The sequence below is a fragment of the Xenia sp. Carnegie-2017 genome, unplaced genomic scaffold, assembly GCF_021976095.1.
Source record: "Xenia sp. Carnegie-2017 unplaced genomic scaffold, XeniaSp_v1 HiC_scaffold_19, whole genome shotgun sequence".
Classification (NCBI taxonomy): Eukaryota; Metazoa; Cnidaria; class Anthozoa; order Malacalcyonacea; family Xeniidae; genus Xenia; species Xenia sp. Carnegie-2017.
Window position 1 is genome coordinate 2310611 of NW_025813481.1, and position 16467 is coordinate 2327077.

Consider the following 16467-nt stretch of genomic DNA (forward strand, 5'->3'; position numbering starts at 1 on the left):
TCTTGTCCAAATATTTGATAACACTGATGCCAAGATAATATTGCCGCTTACCACAACGCTTAAAGATTTTGAAAACTTGTAACAGAGTCGGAATACATGCCCAAAAACACGTTCACATACGTAAAATACGTCTTACAATGGGCCACGATCAATTTTGAAGCACGAACTATTAAACCACGAATGAAGCTCAAATCAATGAAATCAGGTCTGCCGACAATCATTTAGAAAACGCTAAGAGCTTGCTATTATGCCTGATATATTAGATATTACCACGGAATAAATCCAAATTGATTTCCCTTTTGCATATAAACCCAGTATCTAATATTATTATTATAGTTTCACTTTGCAAGTAGGAACCAAAATGGCGGCTCCGCGCTCACCCCAGACTGTTTGTCCCAACTCTGCTAATCATTCGTAAATCGTTATCCTATGAATATTTATCCAGGGAGTAAGTTGTCGTATAGTCAGAGGTATAGTTAATTAAGTTAGTACTCTGTGCATTCTCTGTGACGCGATGGTGTTGGTATCAGAGTTGTAAATTGACACGTAAGTAAACCTTTTAATAAGTATTACTTTTGGGAAGTCTTGTCTTGGCTTTATCTTTGTCAATCTTTCGGTTTGTCGTTTTTATCTGAACTATTTTGAGTTATTTCTATCAGCGATAAGTGTTGTGAACATTAATGTAAATAAAGAAACAACTTCTTAGTTTCGAGCCGTTTGTGTTCTCCTCTGTGCGGTAAAAATAACTAGAATATATTGACCTCTATAAAAACATGTGTTCACGACTGTAAGAAGTATTCAAGATTGTAAAATAGATAATGACATAGATAAATACATGACATGTATGTATAAAAAATGCATGAATCAATAAAGTAGATAGAGTTTGTAAAACGGTGTAAGCAAGGCATGTGTGAAAATAAAATGGATAAGGGTCACTTGCTTGACAAATTAGCAGTCATTGATATCTTATAATTTTGCCAAAAACACCCAAATTGCTTTTTCCTGAAAGTAAAAGCTAACGAGAATAAATGCACAAATATGAAGCTTATAAACATAACTAACCATGCATGAAACGTTAACTCTTATCTTGCATTGTAGCTTCCTGGTGAACATGGGTCACAAAGCTCTTGGAATGAAGAAAAACCATTATGCAAGAATTAGATTATAAGTAAAAGTAAGCTTTGGTTTTATTAAGTACATATAGTGAATGTAATTTGCATTGGGAATGCAAGCCATATAATTTAGTTCTTAGTCATGCCACTTGTGCAAAGCAAAGGACTTGCTGTTTGAATTTAGATTCCCCACATTGTTCACATGTCTTGCGAATGTTGTGAAAATACTTATTTAAAGACATATTTATCAGTACTCAATCTTTCTGGTGTGATCTACAATCAAATAGGATTATGTACTTCATTTCTTTGCCAGGTTAAGACATAAAAACTTCTTGTGTTAACAGTATATAGATTAGGTTTGGTTCACAATATAAATCCTAAGAGATTTGACTCCTCTCCAATCCTTTTTGGCTTGGTAGCTCAGCAGGTAGAGCGGACAGACTAGTATCCCAAAGGTGCGAGTTTAGTCTCATCCAAGTCACATGTTTTTCATGTTCATATAAAAACCGTGTTAGGATTTATATTATATATAGATAGGATTTAAAACATAATAGATATCATAGCATTTTAAATCTTAAGCTTTATACAAAAAATAAGTTTGGGGATCTACAGATATAACATGAAAATTTTGTGAGGTTTATCTACTGGCATGAAAGCAAAGCTGTTATTTTGATCTGATGACATTTTGAAAAGAATCAACTGCTTCATAATCAAAATAGAAGAATTGCGTACATGTGAAATCTTTAGCTATGTGTGAATACGTTTGTGATATTTTGTTTATATTGAAAGTAAGATTAAAAATGCAACCAAAATCTGAAATGCTAAAGCTAGCACAAAAGAAATGAGTAACCAAATTTAATGCACCTTGTTGTATAACTTTATGCACTAAAATATGTGACAAGCAAAGTTAAAAATAAAAATAACTTGTATACTTTAGTCAAATATGTTTGTGGCCAGATACATTGTTTTTATTTAAACAAGATTAGGTAGGACTTGATCTGCTGGTCGATATCCAATACCATCTTACAAATGATTTGTGTACAATATTCATACTAATACCAAGTATTGTTTTGCTATTACTCATTTATACACTTGGCAATCAAATACTTCATGAAATACCTCATTGTGTTTCAGAAAATGTTTTCAAGATTTTACAATTTTGGAGAAATCATTGTTAAAATTTGTAAAATTACCCCTATATGCTTGGAAGAAAGTTTTTATAAATTTGATTGTTGTATAGTATATTGTGAAATGTAACAAACTGTTCAAATAAAGTGCTATTGGTATGAAAATCTGGTTTTGATGTACCCCAAATTGATGGTATCATATCACCCATCCACAATGTCAGGCTATGGTTACGTAGCTGAGGCGTAGCCAGCTCGATAATTGGAAGGCAATATTCGTTTATAATCTGTATTAAATTCCTTTGAAATCCATTGTTTTCTTGAGATTACAACATACATATATCAGTATTGGCTCCCCAATTATTGATGAAGCAGTCTACGCCACTGCTACGCAGCAGATAAAGCAATGGTAGAAACCACGAGTATCACGTGTGTAATCGAGGTGTAATCCCATATGTAATCATCGTCTGCCATACTACATGCTGGGACTGCACGCTCATCCCAAATGCATTTTGTAAGCTAAAATATCAAATTTTCCAGCTGTAAGATTTAAGTCCGTTGGAGCAAGGCGTGACAAAAATATCTATAAATTTGTTGAACTTTAATAATGTCTTCCCATGATACCAACTTAAGTCTTCCATCATGTGTGTGTGTGTAGGGGTCAGATGTAAATTCTCGAGTGGAGTAAGTATTCAAAATTCCAAATGAAAGTTTTCATTTACTTTGATGAATGAAAATTCGTATGCTTTGGAAGTAGAGACTCTAACGACAAAGTTTATTTTTTTGTCTTTAGTTGAATATGGAATGACTTTAACATTTGGCCATTACAACTGACGCAACAAAGAAGAATCTTCTGTTGACTTGTAGATTCCATACATGGGTAATTGCTGCTGTCCAGAAATTGACACCTCCCCCGTTGTCGAGGTAGCTTTCTTGAAAGAGGGGAATCGTGGTATGATCTGTTCTTAACAGTCCCTCAAAACAGGCCCTGTGCACAAAAAATAATAATTGGATTAGCAATTTAATCACCCAGATTCAAAATATGGACTGTACATTTCAACCTATCAAAATTTCAAGTAATTTGGTGCACGCTTTGGTAAACTCGATGTCTTCAAAACTTGGATTTTTCGAGTTTGTGCATTTCAAACAAAGTTTGTTCTATCACATCAAGTTCAATTTATGCATTATCAGGAAATGCATGAATTACAATATGAAATTATCAACTCCAGTTCTTGAAAGTGAATTTGTTATATAAAGCAAGGTATGAAATACAAAAACGCAAAAATCCATGTTTTCAGCGCGTGCGCCAAAAATTTGAGATTACGATAGAATTGTTTTTCTTTTGATTATTTTTTTCAAAAGGTCTGTTTTGAAGGATTTTTAACAACTATGTAGAAAATCTTGCATTTTCCAACTTTTAAGTGCCTGCCATGTCAAAAAAACGTTAAAATACTTAGAATTAGTAAAGGTTTTTGGTTATTTAGCGTGCATCTACTTTTCAAGAACTTTTTTCCTAGAGTCAATCATTTTCTATACACCTTGTATATTAACTATAGATTTATTGCTAGCACTTGAAATTCATCATTGAAAATTTACATAAAGCCTGTTTTTTACGTCGCATTTTACATGAGTCGATTGCATACAAAACTAATGAGGAATTATATCTGAATTTCTTTTGTTTTAAATGCATTCGACGCATGTAAAATGCGACGTATAAAACAGGTTGTTTTTCACAGAAATGTTTAGTGTGGAATACGCTTTCTTTTTTAACGCACATGCATATTTTCGACAAAGTAACTTTTATTTTTTCACAAAAGTTGGTCTTAGTGGTAAAAATTCTACCTGAATTTGCCTGTTTAAAAGCTTGCTTGCCCTAAACTTGAGATAGGATGCATTGTATACAATTGTATCAGTTATCAGCAATATGCTTCACTCTTGGTAGCATTGTTTGTTTTAACGAGTAATTTATGATATATTGGTTGTTAATAAGTTGTTTTGACGATTTGCATGTTGCTATTCGAATTCTCAATTTAGAAACTTGTGCTACTTTAGGGCCCATTCACACTAACACTTTAAATCGATTCGAAATCGATTAGAGTCCGTACGAGAGCTAATGTGAACACTTACAAGTGATGCGAAAACGAATTCGATCAGAAATAACTTCGGCCACCTCAAAAGGTTGTCTTAGAGTCTCGAATCGGATTAGTCTGCATGATAATGTGAACATGCAACACGAATAGAATCGGATCAATCTTGATCAATCACATGTTTTTAGCTTAGTAGCCAGGCTTTTAGTGCGAGGACACATATCACGCGTTTCATGCTATGTTTGCTTGCAGCAATATTTTACAGTTATAAGCAAATATGTTAAAATAGTTCTAAAGATAGCAAATACCATAGTGAATGGTAAAGGTATTATAAGTTGATAGTTCTTTAAAGAACTGTTTTAAGTGAAGAGCACTAGGACCAGTACTTGCTAATATTTTCGTAGGCTATAATGAGTATAAGATGTTTGCCTCTTCTGGGCCTCTGGAAGTGCTGTGGTACAAACGTTACATTGACGACACCTTTTCCCTTTTTCGTAACGACAAAAATCGCCAATTATTTCTACATAAACTCTGTTCTGTTCACCCTTCTTTAAATTATACGTCTGAACATGAATCAAATTGTCAGTTAGCGTTTTTGGATGTTCTTGTCCATAAACGCAATGTTCAATTCCTTACAAGCATTCATCGCAAGGCAACTTTTACGGGTTTGTACACACGCTTTGACGCTTTTCCTTAACACAGAGAAAAGATTTCTTTAGTAAAGTGTTTAATAAAGCGAACGCTTAGACTGTCCTCAGAGGAGTTCATTTAGAATCATTTAAGAAATGCCCTTCATTCTTTCTGTTACGCGTCTTGGAGGCTGTTTTAATTAAGTTAACCAATCCGTCCTCTGCCGACAAAAAGATTATGTTTTTAATTTATCCCTGTTTTGAGTGTCATCTCCCCTTTTTGAGATGACGTACACTCTTTCTTGGCATTATAAATATCGAGAGATTGTAAATTTTCATTTAGCAGACCTTTACACCTGAGGAGTAGTCTGCCGAAATGCATCGTGTCGTTTAATTTAGAACTATTGGGTTAGTGCTCTTTACTTAAAACAGTTCTTTTAAGAACTATCAACATATTGTATTACTTTTACCATTCACTATGGTATTTGCTATCTTTAGAACTATTTTGAGATTTGTCACCACGACAAAGTCTCTATTTTATTATTTAAGCAAATATTTCAAAACGCGGAGAAACCTGATTTAATGAAGAAGTGATGGTACTTATTTCTATTTGGGGGTCTGAAGAAATACAAAAGAAACTAAGTACTACGCACAAAAATGCAGATATTTACAAAAAAATACTATCATTTCGACATTTCTTTTGTTGGCGATTTTAATTTCAAAAGAAATCAGCAGGGCTGAGTGTCTAAATATTCACTTACCACCTTCCCTCCCCAATTAGCGCTCTAGTTTTGCCTCTGAATGCATTATACCAATAATACTTCACCTGAACTGAATGCTTTAATGAGTGATTTATAAAATGGTTGTAATTAAGTTGATGTGCTTTTAATTCCTATCCAAATCATTTATTCAATGGCGGAGCTTGAGTTATTTCAAATTAATCGATTTTCTTGTTTTAATAATCTTTAAAAGTAATATTTTTACTCCAGTTTCAGAATTGCAGTGGAAATGCGTTGATGAATCAACTAAACATAAACAATTGTTTTTAAAAATGATTAATTATGGACGAGATCCCAAAGTCAAGGTTGAATATATAAGCGATGTACGTGTAATTTTCTCCGGAGAATTTTGCATCGGCAAAGGAAGTGATGGAACTCGTGTTTATCTTGGACTGGGACAAGATGGCTATGGAAAAGCAGTGAAACGAATATTTCGTGATATCTGCATTGGGCTTACACAACAAGAAAAGAAAATTTTCAAAGAAATCATCGAAAAAAAATCGAATGATGTTGTGAATTATTTCTACTTAGAAGAAGACATTACATCAGAATATGTTTATTTAATACTCGACCTGTGTGAAGAATCGCTGGAGGATTTTGTGCAATCGGAATCAAATAGTTTGGCTTATCTTAAAAAATCGCTTCCCAAAATTCTCAGACAAATTTTAAAAGGTTTAGCTCATCTTCACAGCGAGCCACGTCCTATTCTTCATCAAAATTTGAGGCCTTCTAATGTTTTCCGAGACGCACAAGGCAAATTTTTAATAGCTGATTTTGGTATGGGTCGAATTTTGAAGAATGAATCTAACACATTACAAAGTGGCACCAAAATGGGAGCTGGGTATTGGATTGCTCCTGAATCATATTGTAAAGATGAAGATTCAGTTGATAAAGCACGTTACAAAAAAGAGTCTGATGTAATGGTAGGTTTAGAATTGTACCATTTGCAAATCGAAATGTAATTTATTAACATTTTAAAAATGCTGAAAAAACGTTTTCTTGATTTTAGAATGCAGGAATGGTGGCTTATTATGTTGCAACAAAAGGGAAACATCCTTTTGGGCATCCAGAGTATAGACTGAAAAACTTGTTAGATGGAAACCCTGTTGGCTTAAAGGAAATCGACGATGTTCAACTTAAAGATCTACTTTCATGGATGCTACAACTTCTACCTGAACTAAGACCATCTGCCAACGAAGCGTTAAAACACCCTTATCTACAATCCGATGAAAAGAACTTTGATATGCTTTGTGAGATGGCAAACCAACCAGGGATGGAGATACCGTATTTAGGTCATCCTCTCAATTCAGATGTGCGTGAGCAGTTAAATGAGTTAAAAAATTGGAAAGATCAAATTGATCCTGAAGTCTTTAGTGATTTCAATGTGGGACATTACGATGATACATGGTTAGGTTGCTTGAAATATATACATAATGTTCACCAGCATTGGAATGATGTACCTCGTTCAAAACGGCGTCAAAGTGATGGTAATTATAAAATATATTTCCTGCAAGTTTTTCCAGAGCTTCCTCTTTTGGTCAACAGAATTATAAGATTAAATGAATGGAAGTCAATACCAGATCTTGAAGAACACTTTTCAAGTAAGTTACAACATTTAGATATTTGCTTAGTTTAAACAGTGTAGTTAGATTTGTGATAACTTTAGAGGTGAAAACAGCCTTAATATCAACGATCCTCAAAAGAAACATCTTGCTATGGAAAATGAAAGGCTTGAACTTAAGATATATAATCAATTGAGTTAGTCAATGAAGCAAATTAAGTTTTTTACTCAATTACTTAAGTTTGAGTTGCAGCACGTCGGATAATATTAGGGGCATATTTTTTTGGGAATACAGGAGGGTGCGAATATTCTCCTCCCAAATTCTCTAGTACCCTCTAACAGAAATTTTAAAATAGTGTTACATACTGTAGAGTAATATTATAACAGTATCTGAAGTAAGGAAACTGTGCAGTAGGACTGAGTAAAAACATGTTTTATATGACCACCATTTGCAATTGAGTTACTAACATGCGTGTTTTCATTTAAACAATAAAATCGAAATACAAAGTAAGCAAAGTGCTTAATGCAAAGTAAGCAGTTTTATCATGTCAATTTAGTTTGCCGTTTCTTTTCTCCTCCCTTGTTTGTCATGTGTGAAAACGACTGTTGTATTCGTGTTTCACTCGTCGTTGGCAATTTACTTAACTTTGCGAAAGAAAAGCTAATTACTCTTTCATTTCGCAAGATTCACTAATCCGTAAGCATAAAAAGCCACAACAGCCCGAGGCCTTGGTAACCTTGGCTAAGATTACGATGCACCCCCTTCTTTGGAAAATCTACACCCCTCCTGTCAAATGAGTATTGATTCACCCCTGGATAAAACCAAAACAATGTCATTTATGTAGTAATGATTTACAATGAAAGTCTCATATATAGCCAGTTATAGAAAATAAGGGATAGCAAGAAAGACGAGAGAGAAAAATTATGCATTTAAATGGTGTTTTGGTCTCCAATATCGTTTCCAGTATTTTGTAAATTTTAATACACGAGACGAATGGTTATTTATGACTTTATGTTTTACCTTTATACAGTGTTGACTTGACAGAACTTATAAATTCACCAATAAAAAAATTAATATAATAATAATTATATGGCTCACTCAATAAACCGTATTCAATTGCTTTTCAGAGCTGGTGGTGTCAAAAGCGTTTTAATGCAGTAAAATTAACTTTTTGTCATTACTTATTTGACGTCCGTGACTCTCCAGTCCTACCTGAAGCGACTCCTTAGATAACTAATTTATGATTTATTGCAAAGTTCTTCGTCAGACTTGTAGGCAATGAGGGAATTTGAGCTACTTTTTTCCGTTTAGTCATCCCTTCTTGTAACAATCGTATGTCATTTTAGAATTGCAGTTGCAAGAATGGAAATACATTGGTGAATCAACAAAACATGAAAAATTGTTCTTACAAATGATTGAGTACAGGCACAATCCCGACGTTGAAGTCAAATATTTGAATGATGTACGCGTAATTTTCTCAGAGGAATTTTGCATTGGCAAAGGAAGTAATGGAACCCGTGTTTTTCTTGGACTGGGAAAGGATGGTTACGGTAAAGCGGTGAAACGACTACTTCGTGATGAATGCATCAAACTAGCACAACAAGAAAAGGACATTTTTAATGAAATCAAAGCAAAAAAGTCGAAGTATGTTGTGAATTATTCCTACTTAATAGAAGACACGGGAACAGAATATGTCTATTTAGTACTAGACCTATGTGAAGAATCGCTGGAGGATTTTGTGCTTTCAGAATTAAATAGTTTGGCTTATCTTCAAAAATTGCTTCCCAAAATTCTTAGACAAATTTTAAGAGGATTAGCTGATCTTCACAGAGATCCGCGTACAATTCTTCATCGGGATTTGAAGCCTTCTAATGTTCTTCGAAACGCTGAAGGAACATTTCTGATAACTGACTTTGGTATTAGTCGACTGTTAAAAAGTGATTACGCGACATTAAAAAGCAATGCTAACAGGGGAACTCAGTATTGGATTGCTCCTGAATCATATAGTGCTGGTGAAGTTTCATTTGATATAACACGTTACAAAAAAGAGTCGGATGTAATGGTAGGTGTTGAAATGTAGCAATTTGCATATTACGAATTAACTCAATTATTTGATTTACACTGACGCAGTCATGTTTTATTGGTTTTAGAACGCAGGAATGGTGGCTTATTATGTTGCAACGAAAGGAAAGCATCCTTTTGGATCTTTAAAGAATAGACTTCCAAACTTGTTGAATGGAAATCCTGTCGGATTGAACGAAATCAAGGATGCTTCACTCAAAGATCTTCTGTCGCGGATGCTACAACAAAAACCGGAAGACAGACCATCTGCTGACGAGGCGTTAAAACACCCTTATCTACAGTCTGATAATGAAAAATTTGGCACAAAATAAATGAGCAGTCAAATTTAAATACACCATATTTTATACACTCAAATATATGAGAAAACAAGTAAAAAATAGAAACAACTTGCATACTTTTTTTAATGTAATACGTTTATGGACAGATCCATTGTTGTTGTTTTTTATTTCAACGATGTCAGGTAGTTCTTTGTGCGTTGGTCAATATCCAATACCAACGATTTATATAAAGTATTGATTCTAACAGAAAATATTTTTAGATGTTTATATTAAGCCTGCACTGTCAATTGTACTCATACACTTGTGAATAAAAATAAGTTTGAACTTTTAAAAAATGTAAAAAAAACGTAGTTATTCTGACATATGTTTTCACATATCATTTGCTTTTGCAATTCTAACAAATAGTGTTATTCTGTATTTGTTTTGCACTCCACATTATTGTCGGTAAATTTAGTATTTACTCGTTTGAGCGCCGCAGAGCTCTTCGAATTTTAGAACTTTGGATGCCGCGCTCATTTGGGAGCAGTGCTCTTCAAAAAGATCTGTCAATTGTGCATTGTAACAAGAAGATTTAACATCAAATAAACACGTTTTTACAATATTTTTACAAGAAAATAAATTTCCGAGAGTGAGATTTATAGTTGTTTTTTGTTAGAGTCTTCATCAGTTTTAAAGCTGTGTCGATAAATCATGCATTAAATAATTAATGCAGAGCTCATTTGGGTGCGGCGCTCTTTAAAAAATATTGTTTAAATATGCTGCTGTCATTCGAGTGAGGAGCTCGTTCTGGGACAGCGCTTAAAGGAGTAAATTCTCGGAATGATTAACCTTCTGGAAAAAATAACACTCAAAAAATGTTTTATTTCGTTTATGACATTCAAAGGATTCTTCTTGAAATTTAATGGTGTCTTTGCATAATACCTTCTTAAGTTTTCCATCTTTTTGGGGAAGGGGCAGACGTAAATTCTCAGGTGGAGTAACTGGCAGACGACAACTTTGTGTTTTTATTATTAAATATGAAGTAATATTCCTTTCTTACTCCTGAGTAGTGACCTGATGACTTCATAAATTTGTCTTATATTACAAGTCGATCAACTTCGCTCAACTAATGTAAGACAAATTCCTGAAGTCATCAGGTTATCACTCAGGAGTAAGAATGATTTCCCATGACAAACTAGTATATTATCAATTACAATGAGGGTTCCGTAAATTCTATTCTACAAAAACTGCACTCATACGTCTAATCGACCAAGACTTAATGGATCTTGATAAAAGTAAAGTATCTGGGCTTTTTTCAATTGATTACATAAAAGCTTTTGCATGACTAGGTCGATCATCAACTATTATTGCATAAAATTAAATCATACGTGGTTCACAGAAGCGAACTTTAAAGCTTCTTCGCAATTATTTACATGATCGTCTTCCATATGTCCAAATTTATGATAATCAGACAAGCTTATCTGGCCTCCGGTAAAGAAGTTTTTTGAGACCTTTGTTATTTCTTCTTTTTATAAATGACATGCCTTCAGCAATACAACGTTACTTATTCATCTGCATACAACTTGATATGTATGCAGATGAATAAGTAACTATTCAGAAAAGTGGGTCTACCCACTTTATGCTCGAGAAATCGAAGGTGGCAGCTCGTTTGCAGTGTCAGTCTCACGATGTTCTCTTTAATTAGATTCATCTGTTAACTCATTTCGTAAAAGTCCTGTAAAGACATTTCGAATTTTGTAAATAGTAAATACACTTTCTTGTCTATGTAATATTTTACTTTACGTAGTATAGTTTCATTGTAATTATTTAGATGTTAGGAGCGTTTATCAGTCTTAAACTGTCTCGTGTTACCCTCATGAAATAAAGTTGTTAATAAAAAAAATTAAATATCCACCCGTAGTTGTGTAAGTATTCCAATTCCCAATGAGAGTTTTCATATTGTTTGATCAATGAATATTTGTATGCTCTTGAGATGAAGACTCTAACGACAAAATTGATTTTCATATTTCTAGTTAAATATGGAATGGCTTAAACATTTAAAAACTACAACTGACTTAACAAAGAAAATTCTTTTAACTTGTAACTAACAGTAGATACTATACATGGATAATTGCTGCTGTTCAAAAATTGACATTTCTTTTCCAGTGTTGGATTTAACCTTAAGATTAATAAGCTCATTGAGCTGCATGTTATATACGTACAATCAGAAGCTATGTACGGTTCTTGATTCTTGAAAGAAGAGGAATCTAGTACGAAAATGGACACTGCAAAAATTGTTTGGAAGTCGCAAACTAAAATATCGATTATATAGCGTTAAAAATCATGGCATATTTTTGTCTTTGTAATTACGCTTACACATTCTCTGAAAAACGATAGAAAGGGTTGAATTGTTTTGATCATTGTTTTTGCTTGAATGTTTCTTTTGAATTGAAAGGAAATGTTTTCAATATCAATTTTATCTTGGCCTAGAGAGTGTCACTGAAGAAAGTAGGATATGCATGGAGTACGAAATAAAAAAAGATTAAATGATCTGCTTCTGCCATAATGCACAGGGAGGATTGAATAAGCTGCTAGGAAATTAAAGTAAATGGTTTGAACCCGGGAGTATCGTAACATGTTTGTGGATGAAGATCGTCCAAGTTAATAGAGTCCTGACAAGGACTGTTGGTATTAATGCAGACTAACAACCTTGGCGGTAGTCATCTTTAGAGTCAAGCCTAGTGGTAGTCTCTGAAAATGACTACACCACTAAAGTTGTCGAAACGTCAGTCTACATCAATACCAACAGTCCTTCTCAGGACTCTACTAACCTTCATCCAAAAACATGCTGCTTGCCTTTGAAATTATTAGAAATCTAGTATTATAGAAATCTAGAGCGTTATGAAGGATTCTTTCTTACTGATTGTCAGTAAGATATTATTTTGAAATTCGTGGGAGTCCGTGAAAAAGAAGTCACGGTCCATTCCTAACTCAAAATACGTTTTTCTAAACAAAATTAAAATCGAGTAGAAGCAGAGCATCTCTGCTTGTATCAAATGAATTGTATTTCTGTCGTCATATTTCACTTATAACTTTCTTTTACATTTTATTGACTTGTTATATATTTTACTTATTTTTTATGATGGAGACAAAAATCGTTATGATCATCAACTGAAGACAAGTTAGGTAAAATCGGTGAGTTTTAATGGAGTGGAGATTAGTTAAGTAAGATGAATGTTAATTTTTTAAATGGAAACATCGATATTAAACTCTACTAAAAATGTAAATAAATATTCACAAAATAAACTTAGAAATAAAAATGGTTTTATAACCATTAAGTTGGTTGAATTAATGTGAAATAGCAATTTACGTTGCTAGTTGCTGCCTTTATATAGGTTTATTATCTGCGAATTATACAAGGATTGACAGTTTGTTTATCATCAACCATCAGGGTGAGTAACCACAGTAGGTATTGTTTTATTTCAAACTAATATTTTATTTCTTTGTTTGGTTTTGTGTATATTAGCTTGAGATTATTGAAATCACTTCTTTAGAATAATATGAAAAGATAAAATGTGATAATTTGCTGTATTAAATGAAAGTTTAAACTGTGTCTTGAGTAGTATACAGAGCGTCGTTTCTGGCGCAACCCCGGTTTGGGAGGCTGCGTACATACATTTGAGCGTCCCAGCCCTAGTTAGCAGTTCTAGCGCACCCCGGTCTGTAGACTGCCAGTTCTAGCTCACCTCAACTTGAGAAAGCGTCATTTCTGGCGCACCTCACAGTTTGAGAAGGAGTATACACAAATCTAAGCGCCCCAACCCTAGATCGCGTACGTATGCTAGCATAATTACAGCGAAGGCCAAATCCTGGAGAACGGCAGGAGCCAAAGACGGCCGGCCCACACCCTGTGCCCGCGCGGCCGTCCGTCTGGGGTCTATTAGTTCTGATGTGATAATTAGTTCTGATGTGATAATTAGTTCTGATGTGATAATTAGTTCTGATGTGATAGTTAGTACTCGTCGAGAGAGTTCCCCTCGAGAACCCAGTCCAACATGCTTAGGTGGGCATCTACTCGCTCCCTAGCAAGCACAACTTGCCGTTGGAGTTCCTCGGAAGCAGCCCGGAAGAAGCGGTGAGGCCACCCCCTAGATCTCATCAGCTCCTCAACTAGCTTTTCTCGGTGCCCAGGCGACTCGATATGCTTACACAGCCATTCTACATCCCCGCCGCTGTCGTCACACAAGTGGCAAACGAATTTCATAGCTTTGCCAGCCAACCACGCACGGTTATGCCGCCGACCATTGAAATGCTCGGCTAGATTCATGACGCTCATAGCGCCAGTTTGACATGCCAAACACTCCATACCACTGACACTATTTCATACACACCGTTTTATTCAACTACTGGTTTTCCCTCGCGAACAAAAGAGATGTTTACCGCGGTGATTTAGTATGATCACAGCTTCGATCTGTTGCCCCTGGCGTGTGTGGGGTGATTAAAACTGTCACACCAAGATGATGCAACTCTGTCAATGGCGCACAAAGTTTATGTCTAGCGTGAATCGCCATCCGTCACTTGACGCTGGATTTTTTCATAGCATCCATGCGCCCGAGCTGAATGCCCTCCTCACGCATGCTCGCACGTGCAGCGCCCAGCTGTGCTTCTAGCTCTCGAGTCTGTTCGCAGAGAGCTCTCTTTGTCTGGCTTCTAATTTTGTCTTTTAAAGAAGCGAAGCGCTCAGCTTCGTCCGAAATGAGCTGGTACACACTTTCGCTGCAGTTCCCATCTCGAAGCGCTTGGATCGTGATCAGCGAGATTGTTCGGAGCACGGTCTCAGTGGACGTCCGAATGCGATCGTGGTTTACAGCTTTCTTCTCCAATCTGCGGCTCACGACCCGACCAATGAAAGTAGCCGTGCTGCAAACAGCTGCTAGGCCTTCAAACACGATCCCGACAGGAGTTAAGACAACGGTACTGAGTACGGCCACATCACTAACAGCACTGCCCACAGTGATAGCAGACAGGGCATTGCCCGCGCCGTCTAACCCGTTCACAGCTCTTATGTACTTTTTGTAGAGCGTTTGGCGGGCTTCCATTTCCGTGTGCAATCGGTACGTATTTCCGGCACGCTCGCAGTAGGCAGCGTAGGATAGAGAGGCGCCGTCGACACCGGAGGTGAAGAAGGGGGCGCGGAGGGCTCACACGAGGTAATACTGCTCCAATAGCAATGTCACTATAGAACCAACGGTAGCGTCTGTTGAAGAAAACCCAATAACTGCCCCCGCGTCAACCTCTAGTGCAGAGTGGAAAACTGTAAAGACTGAAACTTGCCCGCGTGGCTTGCGCACTTGGAAAGTTGTCTTCTCGACATCGTTCACCTACAGCCGGACGGTTGCAACATCGTTTACAGCAGCCGCAATCCCCATGCGAAGCACTCGACTCGAGCTGAGAACCGGGCCAAGCGGAAACCATCCGTCGACCCCCCTCTCCGCCTGCAGAGTAATACACGTAGGAGGACGTCCCACCTCCTCACAGCGCCATCGGAACGACGATACCCAACCCGCTTGGCGGCCTGAGCTTGGGTGAGAACGGTCTCCAGCTGCGTACGGGTGGGGCGGTCAAATTCGTATTCCCATACAGAGATCGAGCTCGGTGGATCATGCTCGGGATCGTATTGGCAGCGGAAGCACGTTAAATCCGCCACAGGAGGTTTCCTTGCTTGGAGCCAAATCTCGACTGCTTGGGTCATACACAAATCTAACGCCATGCTGATACGTAGTAACAGCGGAACTCAAGATAATACAACCTATAGGTACGTCTCCAATTGTATCTGTACGTGCCCCGGTTGTCCGAGACTTACCGTGGGACCGCGGCATAGCGAGTGAGAAGAGAGGTTTCATCACCCCGCCCGAAGAGATGGAAGTTCCAACCACAAGCCTCTCGCAGCTTACCGCTGCTCTCATGATACCACTCGTTTTCAGCCCGTTCAATCCAGAGACTCTGAATCTGTATCTTGCCATTCTTCAGATTCGCACCCTCCCCAAACCGCGCCACCTCAAAGTCCTGTCATACGAGATCAGGCAGCGTTCCTGTAGCAATTTTCGGCAAACCACCTAAACGGTCATCAACGCCATGGAGGTCGAGCTTGTTTACCTTCAGCTGCGCGACAGTATGAGAGAGAGTGCCCTCGGTATCCTTATTCCCAATTTTTGTTTTGCACCACATCATTCTGCAAACGAGCAAGCTGCTCCTCCTGATCACTGATCACCGAAGCAGCCGCCGTCTTATCCCAAGTGGTCGTCCAAAATGCCATGTCCATAAAACATTCAAACATGGCTCCGAGCGTTTAATATAGCAAGACACTTGCTAATGATGTGGCTCCCGTTAATGAGGAGCGCATTAATAAAGGCAGCATCGCTAGTCATCTTGCCTCTGACGCCTCCAGGCATAAAATGACGATCATAATTTATAAGTTTGCTCTCGGATGTTTTGGAGTAGGTCTCAAGCAAGGCCCCCAAATCACCAAACTTCTGCCCTGACCCCGGTACCGCAAGAGTATGCTATTTGATCTCCTGCAACTTCTGCCTCGCCAGGCGAAACTGGGGATGGCCGAAGTCGACTACGGCGTTAGCGACCACCTCAAAGGGATACCTGCTGAGAAACTGTTGGTTTACGTTGTTCACAAGCACGCGATAGTCAGCCACGATGACAAGACGCATATCCAGTTCCGCCTGAGGCTCCCTGAGATTGGCTTCAAACCCTTGAGGGTTTTACGTAAACAATTGAAAAGCTGCGCACGCGGAGTGAAATTGTTGCTTTTGAGAAAGGCCTC

At 37.0% G+C, this 16467-nt stretch overlaps 1 protein-coding gene across 2 annotated transcripts; it reads left to right on the forward strand.

Moving 5' to 3' along the window:
- Positions 1 to 453: 453 nt before the first annotated feature.
- Positions 454 to 10070, forward strand: LOC124438525 (serine/threonine-protein kinase/endoribonuclease IRE2-like). 2 transcript variants are annotated; one of them, XM_046988693.1, is made up of 7 exons: positions 454 to 546; positions 1099 to 1174; positions 3030 to 3188; positions 5942 to 6654; positions 6741 to 7332; positions 8640 to 9355; positions 9444 to 10070. In XM_046988693.1, the coding sequence occupies exons 3-7, from the start codon at positions 3113 to 3115 to the stop codon at positions 9684 to 9686; spliced, it is 2340 nt and encodes a 779-aa protein (XP_046844649.1). In that variant the 5' UTR covers positions 454 to 546; positions 1099 to 1174; positions 3030 to 3112; the 3' UTR covers positions 9687 to 10070. The 2 variants fall into 2 exon arrangements, with proteins under 2 accessions (XP_046844649.1, XP_046844650.1); XM_046988694.1 differs by having other exon boundaries at positions 3030 to 3160.
- Positions 10071 to 16467: the final 6397 nt, after the last annotated feature.